Consider the following 12,693-nt stretch of genomic DNA (forward strand, 5'->3'; position numbering starts at 1 on the left):
GTTTACTTTGTAAATTTAGCTTGCGGTTTCATATTTTAAGCTTAGTAATCTATATATCTTAAATTAGAAAGATAATTCTCATAGGCAAGTTTTTTTAGATCTCCATAAATGATGATTATGCATGCAAGTACAGCTACTGGTATGAGCAGAAAACTACTTGTGTGAGCACTCCAAGAGTACGCATACCACAGTAAGTGCTTTGCAGCTGCCTTTCCTGAGGTCCTGCTTGTCCTTGTTCTTGGCATTGCTTTCTATCCTAGCTATAATGATGAAATGTGTATGATGAAATGTTTCTGTATCAAAAACTTTTAATCAGAAAAGCTGAAAATTGAGCAGTGATGGGTTGATATCTGAACCATGGCTTCATATTTTAACAGTATTACAAAGTAGCAGCCTGGTCAGAGGACTAGCTTGCGCAGTGATCAGCTCCATCGGAAAAACAGAAGTCCTATTTACAGATTAGAAGTTTGGCCTTTTTCAGATGTATTTCTTCAAGGGTTCACACAGCTGCAGTTAGAGTCACAGACAGGAAAGAGAAAAAATAAATACATAGCTCATTATTTGTTTTGGGACCTTGGGGAACAGCAAAAATGTCTCATTTACTTTTACCAAGAAAAGCCTTCTGTTTTGCTAGGGGCAGTTTGGAAGTTAGGATAGGGAGGGCAGAGGTGAACCTGCACTGTGGAAGTGCCTGAAATGGTCAGTCCTTCCAAAGGCAGCAAGGGATGAGGGAGCAGGTGCCGCCTTGGAGGCCTGGTTGCTTTGGAGGAAAAGACAGGAAACATCTTTGCCCCTAAAATAAATGGAAAACATAGCTGAAGCAGTGGATACTTGCCTGGCCATAAAACTTGTTTCTGTGACTCTTGCAACCCTTTATTATGCCCCCCATGCACTGCCAGGTGCGGTGGCACTGTACTTTGTGGAGTGGCTGAAGAGGTTATTTAGGCAGCCCTTACCAGCCTTGCTCAGATGCTCTCAGGTGTCCATGTGTTTTGGTAAAGCTGCAGAAGTTGCTCAGCTGTTGGTAGGTTCCCAGTGAGTATCAGACAGCTGCTGATGCTGGATGAGCAATCCTGAGGGCATTTGCAGCCACCTTCAGTGATGAGCTAGATACAAGTCCAGTGGGTGGGCTTCTGAACACAGACAAGAGAAAAATTAGAATGATAACTGAACAGAGAGCCAAGTAGCTACTGGTTGTTACTTAAGTGATTAAGCCTAGTTTCATAGCACACAATAACTCTCCCATTGGTAACTTGAGAAAAAAGAAAAGAAGGAAAAAAAAAAGGAAACTAAACAAAAGAAACAAAAGTAAAATAATGCCTAGTAGTTGGAATAAAACATAGATTGGCACATGTCTGTCATTGATGCTTTATTGACTCTTAGCAAAATAATGAGCAAAATCCACATTGTGAGTTTTTTATTGTAAATACGTTCACAACCAGAACATTTTCAGAGAAAGTTTTGCCCGCCTTTGTGATCCTTTCATCTGGCTTGGGCCAAGTGTAAGTAGCAGGGAGGGTTAGAAATAAACCTGTCTGTAATAACCAAGCCTGGTTTTTAAGAGAGAGAGCTTTATATGAAATAAAACCCCCTCTGTCTTTGGGATATACAAAATTCCTGCCTACTTGGAGCAGAGGGAGAGGCTGTGAAGCTCTGAGCCTTTCCAGGGGGTAAGACTTCAGTCATGTTTGCTTGACAGGGCAATCTGTCATTGTCTGGTGAGGCCACACGTCAGATACTGTGTTCAGTTTTGGGCCTCTCACTACAGGAAAGACATTGAGGTGCTGGAGAGAGTTCAGAAAAGGGGCCTGGAGCACAAGTCTGATGAGGAGCGGCTGAGGGAACTGGGGCTGTTCGGCCTGGAGAAAAGGAGGCCAAGGGGAGACCTGATTGCTGTCTGCAACTACCTGAAAGGAGGTTGTAGCATGGAGGGGGTTGGTCTCTTCGCCTAAGTAGCAAGTGATAGGATGAGAGAAAATGGCCTCAAGTTGCACCATGGGAGGTTCAGATTGGATATTAGGAAAAACTCCGTCACTGAAAGGGTTGTGAAGCATTGGAACAGGCTGCACAGGGAAGCAGTTGAGTCTCACCATTCCTGGAGATGTTTAAAAGATGTATAGATGAGGTTCTTAGGGACGTGGTTTAGAGGTAGACCCGGCAGTGCTAAGTTAATAGTTGGACTTGATAAAATTAACAGTCTTTTCTAACCAAAATGATTCTATGAAAGAAATGTGTCACCTGCCAGATATGAACTGGAATCTTTTATTTTCATGGTCCTGAATGTGGTATCAGCTAGTAAAGTGAAGATCAAGTTAGTGGGGGACTGTCAGCTCTGTCTTATTAACCTCCATTGTCATCATTTCTACCACCAAAGAGAACCAGCGATGGCGTTTGACGGAGGGGAGTTTTGTGTCCTTGTCTTGCGACCAGCTGTACTCCTGATCTGGGAAGATAACTAGGGCTAGCCTCTTGTCAGCAGAGTCTGGCAAGGCACAGCTGCTTCTGTGTAGTGAGTAGAGTATTTGTAAGAGTACATAGTATAAGGTGCCTTATGCTGGGGCTTTTTGTTCAATCTCTAATGGCTTCTGCTTTTTTACGGTTGCATTGAGAGCACTGAGGGAAGGAACAGCATGGGTTTTCTTCTAATACAAGAGCAGTAGTTTCTCCTAAGCAAAACTGTTAATATAGGATACTTTGTGTGTAAGAGATCAAGCAATGTTGTGATTCTTTCACCCAGAAGAGGAGGAAGCATGACTCCAGTCTTTTATGGCTTTTCTTAGCCAGTATGAGAATGACTACAGTGTCACTGCAGCTGCTAAAAGGAGACTAAGCCATGATCTTATGCTGTCAACTCTACTTATGTATTTTCTATTATGTATTCAGTTACATTCAGTAACAATCTGAAAAATCTGGTGCTCCAAATGGAAAATTTCTTTGCCTGTATGTTAAAATATCTTTGCACAGCTTTTGACTGGTCTCTCTAGTCAGGCATCTCTATTCCCCCTCTCCCCCTTTTATAGTCACCACAGAAATAAGTTTCAGAGTGGAGCTCTGTTCTTATCTTTCTTATCATTGGCTTGGGGTTTATATTTTTTTTTTTCTTCTTTTCTGTTGTTTTAATATTCCCTTGGGGGGGGTGGGGGGGGCAGTCTGTTTTCTGCAGATGATTCCCTCTTACAATTTTTTCTACAGCTTGAATGTCTCACTTCTAATTACATGAAGAATAGTTCTCTCTCTCTTATTCTTCACATCAAGAAGGGGACTGGTGTTTTTTAGTCCATCTGCATATACCCTTAAAATTGTTGGCAACATGTTGACAAAAGGTGGTTGTATTCTGGTTTTCTGGTAGTTGCCATTTCTCCCATGTTTACCTTTTCCTCTTATATTATTTTTCTGACTTAGGTAAAACTTCCTCAACATCTTTGTTTTTCTCATCACTATGTTTTGTCCAATTCTTTACCCTAATACTTATCACAAAATTAATGTCGCTAATAAATCCAATGTATTGAGTTTATTATAACTTCTTTTGAATCTAATGAGCTTGGAATTAGAGTGGATGTTGATTCTGCCATAGAAGAGCTATTCAATCCTCCTTTCATTTTGCATCTCCTCCCTCCCCTTACTTCATTTTCTAAAAAGTCATTTGAATTGAATGCATCAGAGACAAGATTTTAGAACAAAATTATTTCTCTGGCAATGAGGATAAAGCCAAGATTTGTGTTTCAGTGAGAAAATGCTAAACTTTCCCTCTAGATTTTCGTTTTCTCTTTCATGAATCAGCCTCTGCCTGAACAATGAAAACAGGCTTGGCAATGTGAGCTCGCAGTGGATTTCTCTAAGGTATTTGATTGCACTGTCACTGCAGTGAGTACGTGAGTACAGTCTCTGAGTGGAGCTTGGCTAGGAGCTGATTTTTACAGCAGCTAAATGTTGGCTCAGCTACCACCTAATTTGCATGAACTCTACTATCTGTCAAACACAATTTCTACTTTTTTGGTGTGTCTTTCAGTTTTGTAATTTTTTTCCTTTTTTTTTTCCTTTAAAGTAAAATGCATTTTTAGTAATTGAAATACATGTTTTTAATAAAGCTATTGAGATATTTCAGTGTCTGATTTTTGTTTGTTTACGTTGTTATGAGTCTGGCAGGATAACATGGAGATAAAGCAGAGATCCGCTTGGTTTGTTAATAAATTTTGGAATATTGATACTGGATTGTAATAGCTTGACAGCTATTTTTCTATAAATTTTGTATTTTGAATTTACAGCCATTTTGCTGACCTTGAACACATGAAGTTATATTAAAAAAGACAATATGTTTAGGATCGTATGGCTGATGGGGATGCAGAAGTACTGGAGCAGCTTTTGGTCAGTGTTCACAGGCAGCCGCATTGTTTTAATCATGTTGCCTTGATTGTGCTTCATACCTCTGTCGTTTGTTGGTAATTGAGGCAGCTTTTGCAGCTGTAACTCGAGTATCCTTGGATGATGGTCTGTCTCATGATGAAGATGTACCAGCTGCCAGCATCATACATGGCCTCCCAGAGGTTGTCGAGGCACAGCGAGCCTGCAGTTGTGGGTAGCAGGAGGGCAAAACTGCTGAGATTCTTCACTGGATCTCATCTGTAGCTTTTAATTTCTGAGATCTCTTTCCATCCTTTTGCTCAGTGACACAAAAACCTCTTCTGGCAAATAAAGTAAATGAGAAAATTAAAGAGAAACTGCCTAAGGATTTACTTACTGTATGAAAAAGCAGTGTAGAGATTGTCTGCATAAGCCTGAGTGACAAGCTGGAGAGGAGAAAAATGCAAACCTGCAGCTGTTTGGGATTAATGAATGTGTAACACAAACAACATCTATATGAAAACAAATGAGCTTTTAAAAAAAGCAGATTATACAAAGTTGATGTATGTTAACAAAATGAAGAAGTAGGAGTAAGATTTTTGTTTCCTGAGAGCATTAAAAAATCCAACCTAAGAGAATATGTGTGATGTTGTGTGTTGTTTAGTCAGGATTATTAGCTAGCACTAAGCTGTGCTCTCAGTCAAAGCAAAAGCATTTCCTCTCTGGGCACTTGAACTCTTAATATTTTTCAAAATCTAAATTGGGTCATAAATGTTTTGGCAATTTCAAATTAGCAGTGGAGGGGGTGGGGGGCATTATAAAACACGCCATGTGATGGAACAGTTGAGTGCACTGATTATTAGGCTGCACAAGTAGACAGAGCCATGTGGGAGGGCGCCTTCACATCAGGAGTGAGGGGTACTGGTTCTGCATTAAGAGCAATATCCCGCACAGTGCCTGCCCATGCCATGCCTGACTAGCTGATGATTTCAGTCCTTCATGGAGCCCTGTATTCACTCAGTGCATAATTTGGAAACATCAGCTAGTCAAGAATCTGCCCTGCTCACTAATAATGACCTGACAGTCTAACAGAACCAGTATATACCTCCTAAATAACTCCCGAGAAGGTCTAGAAAAGGTAAGCTCCTTTGTGAAGGCCACCCTGCTAAAGAAAAGGGAGAATGCAGGAGAAAAGCACAGATTGAGCATGACAGAAAACAACCAGAAAAAGAACAAAAGGATTGTTCAATGCCTGCATTTGTAGATCAGGAACAGATTACATCAGAGTAAAATACTGAGATATGAGGAGAAAAAATTAAACACCCAAACCAGACATCATGGAAGAAACCAGGCTGTTTAGCTTGCATAGTTAGCATGCATTCTATCTCAGATGAGGTGGACCAAACAAGCTAAATAAAAAACTTAGAACAGAAAAACAGCTAGAAAAACCCCACCCAAAACACAAAAGCAATAACATTCTTTAATGCTAGTCTGTTTTCTCTCAAATATCATCCAGTGTTTATGCATTATAACTTACAGAAAAAAATACCAACAAGCAGAGTCATTGTGAACAACATTTTAAGACTTCTTTTGGTATTAAGTACACCTCATTAACTTGCACTATTCTGTTACTCCTGTAGCAGCTGAAACAAATGATTTCATGTAACAATAAGGCTATTTTGCATGTATGTATTGTCACGCTATCTTTTATCGCCCATTCATGTTCAGATTTTTTTCAGTGGATCCTCTCCCCTATTTACCATTTACTTGTTGTAAACAAAGAACTACTCTTTTCCTCTTACTTTTTCCGCTTCATACTTCTGTAGTGTGCAGACACTTTGTAAGCATTCATCTTGAAAACTTTTCTAAATTGTGAGGGCACGCTATGATTGTTCCTAGGCAGCTGGTGAAATGAAGGTCAGAGTGGCTGTATTTTAATCTACTCGTTTTAGAAACTCATCTTGCAAAAAAAAAAACAAACAAAAACCAATCAACCAAAACCCCAGATCTGTCTTTTAATGAATATTTAACATTTTGTTCCCCTATACGTGTGGCTACAGCACTGACTAATTTGATCATGTGACATTTTTAACCCTAGAGCTTTCATGTGTGCTGCACATCAGGTGTGCCTTCATAACCAAATTGTGTAGATAAACAGTGTTAAGACATGCAGTTCATTTTCTCACACCACAAGAATGTTAAGGTTCTGGACCCCTTGATCCAGTGCTGTTTCTGGAGGGAGGTATCTTCATAGCATGTAAGAGGCTTGTAGTATTTGGCCTGTTTCATTTGCTTCTGTGCAATTTTTCTAGCTTTGTTCTCTGTGAAAACCTAGTAGTGCGTGTTGTTGCCTCTCCCTTATTCCTAAACTACCTGCCTGCTCTTGCCTACTTTTATTATATCCATACCCCTCTGTTCCTTCTTGGCCCTGTATTCTGGTGTTCCAGATGCACAGCTTTTTGGCTCTCACTTTACTGAAAAGCAAGAAGAGACAGATGGTTGTCATGAGCCAGCTTTGTACATGGTGCTTATTTCCACAGCCCAGATAAAGGCTTTGCAGGGAAAGAACCACTCAATTTCTGCAGCAGTGAGTGATAGAGAATCCTCACTGGAGGGTGGCATGGAACAGTGACCATGCCCCAAGCTAGAACTGTTAGACCTGCGTCAGTGTCACGATGTACTCAGAGAACACAGCTGCTAAATTTCTACTTATCTCTTCTGAAATGTGATTTTTGAAAAGCAAAAGTGCTTCATTAAATTTGGATGAGTTTCCACAGGGCTGGATTAGACACATTAGAGTAGGAACATCCAACATGTTGAACTCTTGAGCAGTTCCATCGTGGCTCTGCTGCCAGGACGGCTGGATATACCTGGCAGGTGCAGACAGTTTGGTCAGTCCAGATCTGTAGCTGTGGAAGCAGTGATGCCACAGTGATTACTGAAGGCTGGTGTTGCCAGATGATGTGGGATCCAAGTTGTAAACCAAACTTAGTTTAGCCTTGGCTCTCATAGAATGGAGGGAACCCTAGTGAGTTTTTGTCAGGTACTGTTCATTTTGTCGTGCACTGAATGTGGGATTTCCCTTTCCCTCATGCCTCAGATGTGTAATATTTATTGCATTGCTCTGAGCCACAGGAAGATTTAGGGCTACTGCTTGAGAGGATAGAAAGGTTGGCCAGCCTGGTGCCGAGCCAACTGCTAAAATTGGCTGAAAATGGTTTTAAGACTGAGCAGACAATGGGTGACTTTCCTGTAATTGTATTTTGCAAAACAGCTGAATTGGTTCAGTTACAGCTTTCAGAGAAGAAGAATGTGGAAAATCTCAACTGGAAGTGTTCTCTTTAGCAAACACAAAAATGAGTGAACATATGAAGCTTACTATCCAGGGCTTAAGGAATAATTTTAACCTATTCTAAAATGGTTGCAGCTTCTGTTACTATAATTATTCATTACCAAAACAACTCTACCATTTTTTTATTATTTAGATTCACTGATATAGTAGTTAACTTATTGCAAGCATTCACTGTACATTGTATTGCTACACACTGTGCACTATGCTGCTCAAAATTGCTGCAGAAAAAGGTGATGCTTTATCAGGTGTATAATGCCTTCTTAATTGGCCTGTGGTGAAATTTAATAATTCTAATGTGTCAAGCTTTTATTGAAAGTACGGGAAATAAAGGAGCTTTGTTACCTTCTGGGATGCGTGATGTTTAATTAAGGTATTGTCTTTCTCTGAAATGAAGTCAGAGAGAAGTAGTATCATACGTGCTCAAAATGCGTACTGGTTTAATAGATCAAATGGTGAAATAGTGTTTTGCTTTAGACACAGACAAGCTCTTGAGCTCTTACAGCATGTTTATGGTTCTTCCCTATCTGCTCTCTGTTATAATGTAATGTGGGGTAATTACAGAAGATTTACCTGGTAGATTACCCTGTTAACCTGGCACTCCAGTAAATTTCCATGTTCTAGCAAAAAGACAGGACATCATACAAAAGAGCACTCCAGCACACAAGCACATTATGGTTTTCATTTTATTTTACTGTTTTATAGGATTGCATTGATGTGGGTTGGTGGGAAGGAGAACTGAACGGCAGAAGAGGTGTGTTTCCAGATAACTTTGTCAAGCTTCTTCCTTCTGATTTTGAAAAAGAGGTAAGCAATGTATTCTTTCATTTTCACTTTAGGGTACAGAATGAAAGTGGAGTTGAAATAAGTTATCTTTTGGGTATGTCATTTTAATAGTTTTACTTCTAACTTAGTAACAAAAAAACATTAAAAGAAACAAATTTCTGGGTTACAAAGCATCTATGAAGAGAACATGTGGCACTCAAAGTCATCTTATGGAGTTTCTTTGAAGGGTTTGATTGGCCTATCCAGTCAGTCTGCCTCCTCTACGTTGCTCTCTGTCCTGCATCCTTAGGTTTGAGAGAGAGAGAGGGATTGGGGGTCCCAAGGTAATTGCTGAGGCAGGTGATGCAGCTATGACCAGCATTGTTAGCTCTTCTTCATTATTTTTGTGCTGGAATATGAAGAGTTAGCATAACACCTGCATGCTGACTGACAACAGTCAAGCACTTTTCCAGAATGAAAAGGGTGAAATTTTAACTGTGAGGTTTGAAAGGCAATGTGAGCCTTTGATATCTCAGAGGCATGTTTCTTTACCTCTCTCAGAATTATTAAAAAGAAGGTGTAAAATCTATGCAGAAACTTTTTCAGCTTCCTTTTATTTGAAAGAGATGACATTGTTATTTGCCAGACAATATTTAGAAATCCTGCAGCTTCCTGGAATAAAATAGTGGATTACTTCCCCCAAAAGTCCATTCCATTTTTAGGAACCTTTTAGTCATCAGTGGGATATTACGAGCTTGCAGTCAGGCTTTTGATGAGTGTTTCACAGTGTAAGCCTTCTATGATAAAACCAAGACTTACTGACACTCAGCTTCAATCTTTGGCAATAAAATTGGATGCCGGAGGCAAAAATTAAATAACCTGGAAAGCTTAATAAAGCAACTATTAAACAAATCGCAGAAGCTAACATGATAATTATTGAAAATGAAGGTAGAAGAGCATCAAAACCTGTAGGACATGAAAATGTAGTTCCATTGCAGAGTGGATATCCTGGCTTTAGGCCTAATAATAAAAGAAGGTGTTTTCCAAAAGAGGCAGAAATCATAAACCTTGAGACATAGTAAGCCTACTATAGAAGAAAAAGATCTTTACTCTTACATATTTTTTGGTGGTGAAATTTATTCAGTCTTTTTGAACTTATAAATTATAACACTTCAAGTGTTTTTTTCTTTAGAGTATGATGAGTATGACTTGTAGAATAAATTAAATTTTCAGACACTTAGAAATTGCAGCTAGGTTTGCTGTAAACGTGGAGAATAAAATTTTATTAATTTTTTAAATGGCACAGATTTGGCCACATGAGTACGTAACTGGTAGGACTATAGACTGTCTTTGTTTGAGTAAGTGCTAAAAGGAAGCAAATGGATACTTTTCCAGTGGTTTTGTCAGGTATTTTCTGATGTGATCCAGAAACCTTGGATTCCGTCCCATGGTCTGAAAGTATTTGTTGCAGTAGTTTTCTGCTTGTTGAACAAAAGCTTGGGATCTTTTCCCATCTCCTTTTCAGTCCTCAGTTTTCCAATCCTGATTCTTCTTCACGCATAGCTGTTTGTCCCAGGCCTTTTATATTCACTGCCCAGTCCCAGTCTGCACCTCTGAGGTGGTCTCAATTACAGGATTTTCCCCTGAGCTCACTACCTGAGTCTAAATAACCATCTGGATTTACTTTCTATCCCTACACCAAATTTTTTTCTCCAGCTTGTTTCCCGCTCTCCACTCACTCTTTGTCCCGGGTCGTTAGTTTTGTTCTCTTGTCTTGGTTTCCTTTCTGTTGGCTTCATTTCTAGTCTGTCTCCATCACCTTCTCCATTATCTCATCCAGCCACAGACTCTTGTAATTCCTCCTTGCTTCTCCATGTTTTCCTCAGCAATCCTAAGGCTCCTTCATGCTGCCTCCTTACCGATCTTTGTCTGCCTTTTTGAAACAATATATTTCTATCATCAGCTTCCAGTTGAAGCCACTTTGTCTGATGAACCATGGGATCCTTTCTCCTTTGTGTTTATGTGCATTAGTGTTGTAGTTTCGATCAGGAGTGGGATTTGCAGTGAAACTCTCACTTGTCCATCTGCACTTGCTGTGCTTTGGTTTACCTTGAAGACAGGTCTCAGGGGACATGCACTAGACTCCTTTCAGATGAGAACTAACCCAAAAGATGTGATAAAGGAGCACACCTCATATATTCCAACTACTGACGTATGAACAGTCAGTGGGCTCGGTCTCACACCACTCCAGAATAAAACCCTAAAAGTTTATATTCTGCTGTTGGATCCTCAGCACCAACTATTTCACTCTGCAACTGTTATCACCCAAACTCGCAATTGCTATCACAAAACATTAATTGTCCCTTTCTTCTTTCTTTTCCACACTCTTCTTCACTTTTCTGCATTTGAAACTTGAACCCTGTTGCCTAAATTCTTGCAGAAGTGTCTCTGAGAGTGTAAGGACATGGACACGGACAATGGCCCATGGCAGTCAGGCTAGAGAAGATTTTTCTGAGCTTCTGAGTTCTTGGCCACAGATTTCTCAGGTTGATGACACGAGGTCATCTGGTTAGGAGGTGGTGGGGTGGTAACTTCAGAGATTTAAGCTGTTAGGCTTACTCAGTCTGCACAAAATTGGTAGTTTTTTTTCTCCAGAGATGAATATGTTTGCTAGATTTGAAAGAGATCCCCAGGAGCAGTGAGTAGCAAGCACTCGACCTTCACAGAGAACCTGCTCCCTGTCAACATTCAGTGTAAGACTTGAGAGTTCTAGGGGAAAGGCTGAACTAATTACTGCAAGTGAACAAAACAGTTGATCTTTCTTGAAAGTAGGTGAGCCATTTGGCAGATCTATAGAAAATAATAGGGGTGAAAAAAGTCAACATGAGTTTGATGGAAAATATAACCCTAAATGATTGGCTGAAGTTATACATGTCTGGAAACATCAAGTTATAGGTGGCTACACAAGAAAATATACAGTGCTGCATAGCGAGAAGCGTAGTGGCAGTGATTATGATCAATCCATAGCAAAGGAAGGATGGACAAATGAAGAAAACAAATATTTTTGCTTAGGTCTTATTTTCTTATTTATTTATTTATTCATTCATGTATTTATTTATTTATTTAGTAAGAGTGAGAGTTAAGGTACATCACTTGATCCAGTATGGTGTTCTATTTGTTTTTGTGTCCAGTCCAAGATATATATGGTGAATGCCAGTATGGTGTGTGTGTGTGTGTACACACACATCAACATGAAAACAAAGCCACTCCTCTCCTAGCCTGTAGATGGAGAGAAATGGTTCCGCCACTGATTTGGTGGTCATGTTTCAGAGCCATACCATTACAGATCTGTTAGGGAAATAGTCATAACAGAGAAGTTGAAACTGAATAGTACAAATTGGTTAGAATAATTTGTTTCAATTCACCAGACACCTGAAACTCTGATAACTGCCTTTTAGAACTGGAGCTGTAAATGTATCATAGTAAGTGAATAAAATTTAACCTTTGCAGCATTTACTGTGTTCTGCATTTTTGCCCCATTTATGACCCTGAAAAAAACATGCTTCAGGTTTTGCCATATCTAGATTTTTTTGTGTGTTTGTTTGTTTCCAAAAGGTCTTGGAATATTTACCAGATTAAATTTTAAATAAATAGGTTTCTTCAGTAAACCAAAGGTCATGTATTTCTCTAACCTTAAGGCACGTAAACTGGAATTCTTTTCCTGTCAGCAAGACATTTCAATTGCAAAAGAAGAAAAATGTCATTTTGTTTGTCAATGCTATTTTCTCTCTTCAAATTCAATTTAATTAAGTTATTTCAGGGGAAATATGAGACAGATCTGTGGTCTAAAGTCTTGTGATTACTGATGTTAAGCAATGTATTAACTCCAACCTTTGTATGAATGAGATTTACAGGCATTTTGAAGCAGTTTATTTACTTTTGTTACTAAATTTTAGAGACCGAAGAAACCACCACCTCCATCAGCTCCTGTCATCAAACAAGGATCAGGTAAGGTACAGCTGATTTTGCACAGCACATGTCAGTGAGCACATCTCAGTCTAAATTAAGTGTATTCAAATTTATATAGAATTTCTCTGTATCAAAATTGATAAGCAGGAGGTGTCTAGACAGCAACTAATTAAATAGAATCAAATTGTACAAAGACAATAACCCTGAAAGACTCCGATGTGCCTTTTAAAGGTCTTGCAGGCAACCATCTTCACCATTTAAAAACAATG

At 39.3% G+C, this 12,693-nt stretch overlaps 1 protein-coding gene across 15 annotated transcripts in view; it reads left to right on the forward strand.

The window, feature by feature from the left end:
- SH3KBP1 (SH3 domain containing kinase binding protein 1) overlaps positions 1 to 12,693 on the forward strand; it is a 229,699-nt gene that overhangs the window by 184,320 nt on the left and 32,686 nt on the right. For all 15 annotated transcript variants that reach the window (XM_065071807.1, XM_065071817.1, XM_065071781.1 and 12 more), the window contains 2 exons: positions 8,396 to 8,497; positions 12,412 to 12,463. In XM_065071807.1, the coding sequence (XP_064927879.1) occupies positions 8,396 to 8,497; positions 12,412 to 12,463 (154 nt within the window). The remainder of the gene's footprint in view (positions 1 to 8,395; positions 8,498 to 12,411; positions 12,464 to 12,693) is intronic.

This window comes from Columba livia, chromosome 1 (genome assembly GCF_036013475.1).
Source record: "Columba livia isolate bColLiv1 breed racing homer chromosome 1, bColLiv1.pat.W.v2, whole genome shotgun sequence".
Lineage (NCBI taxonomy): Eukaryota > Metazoa > Chordata > Aves > Columbiformes > Columbidae > Columba > Columba livia.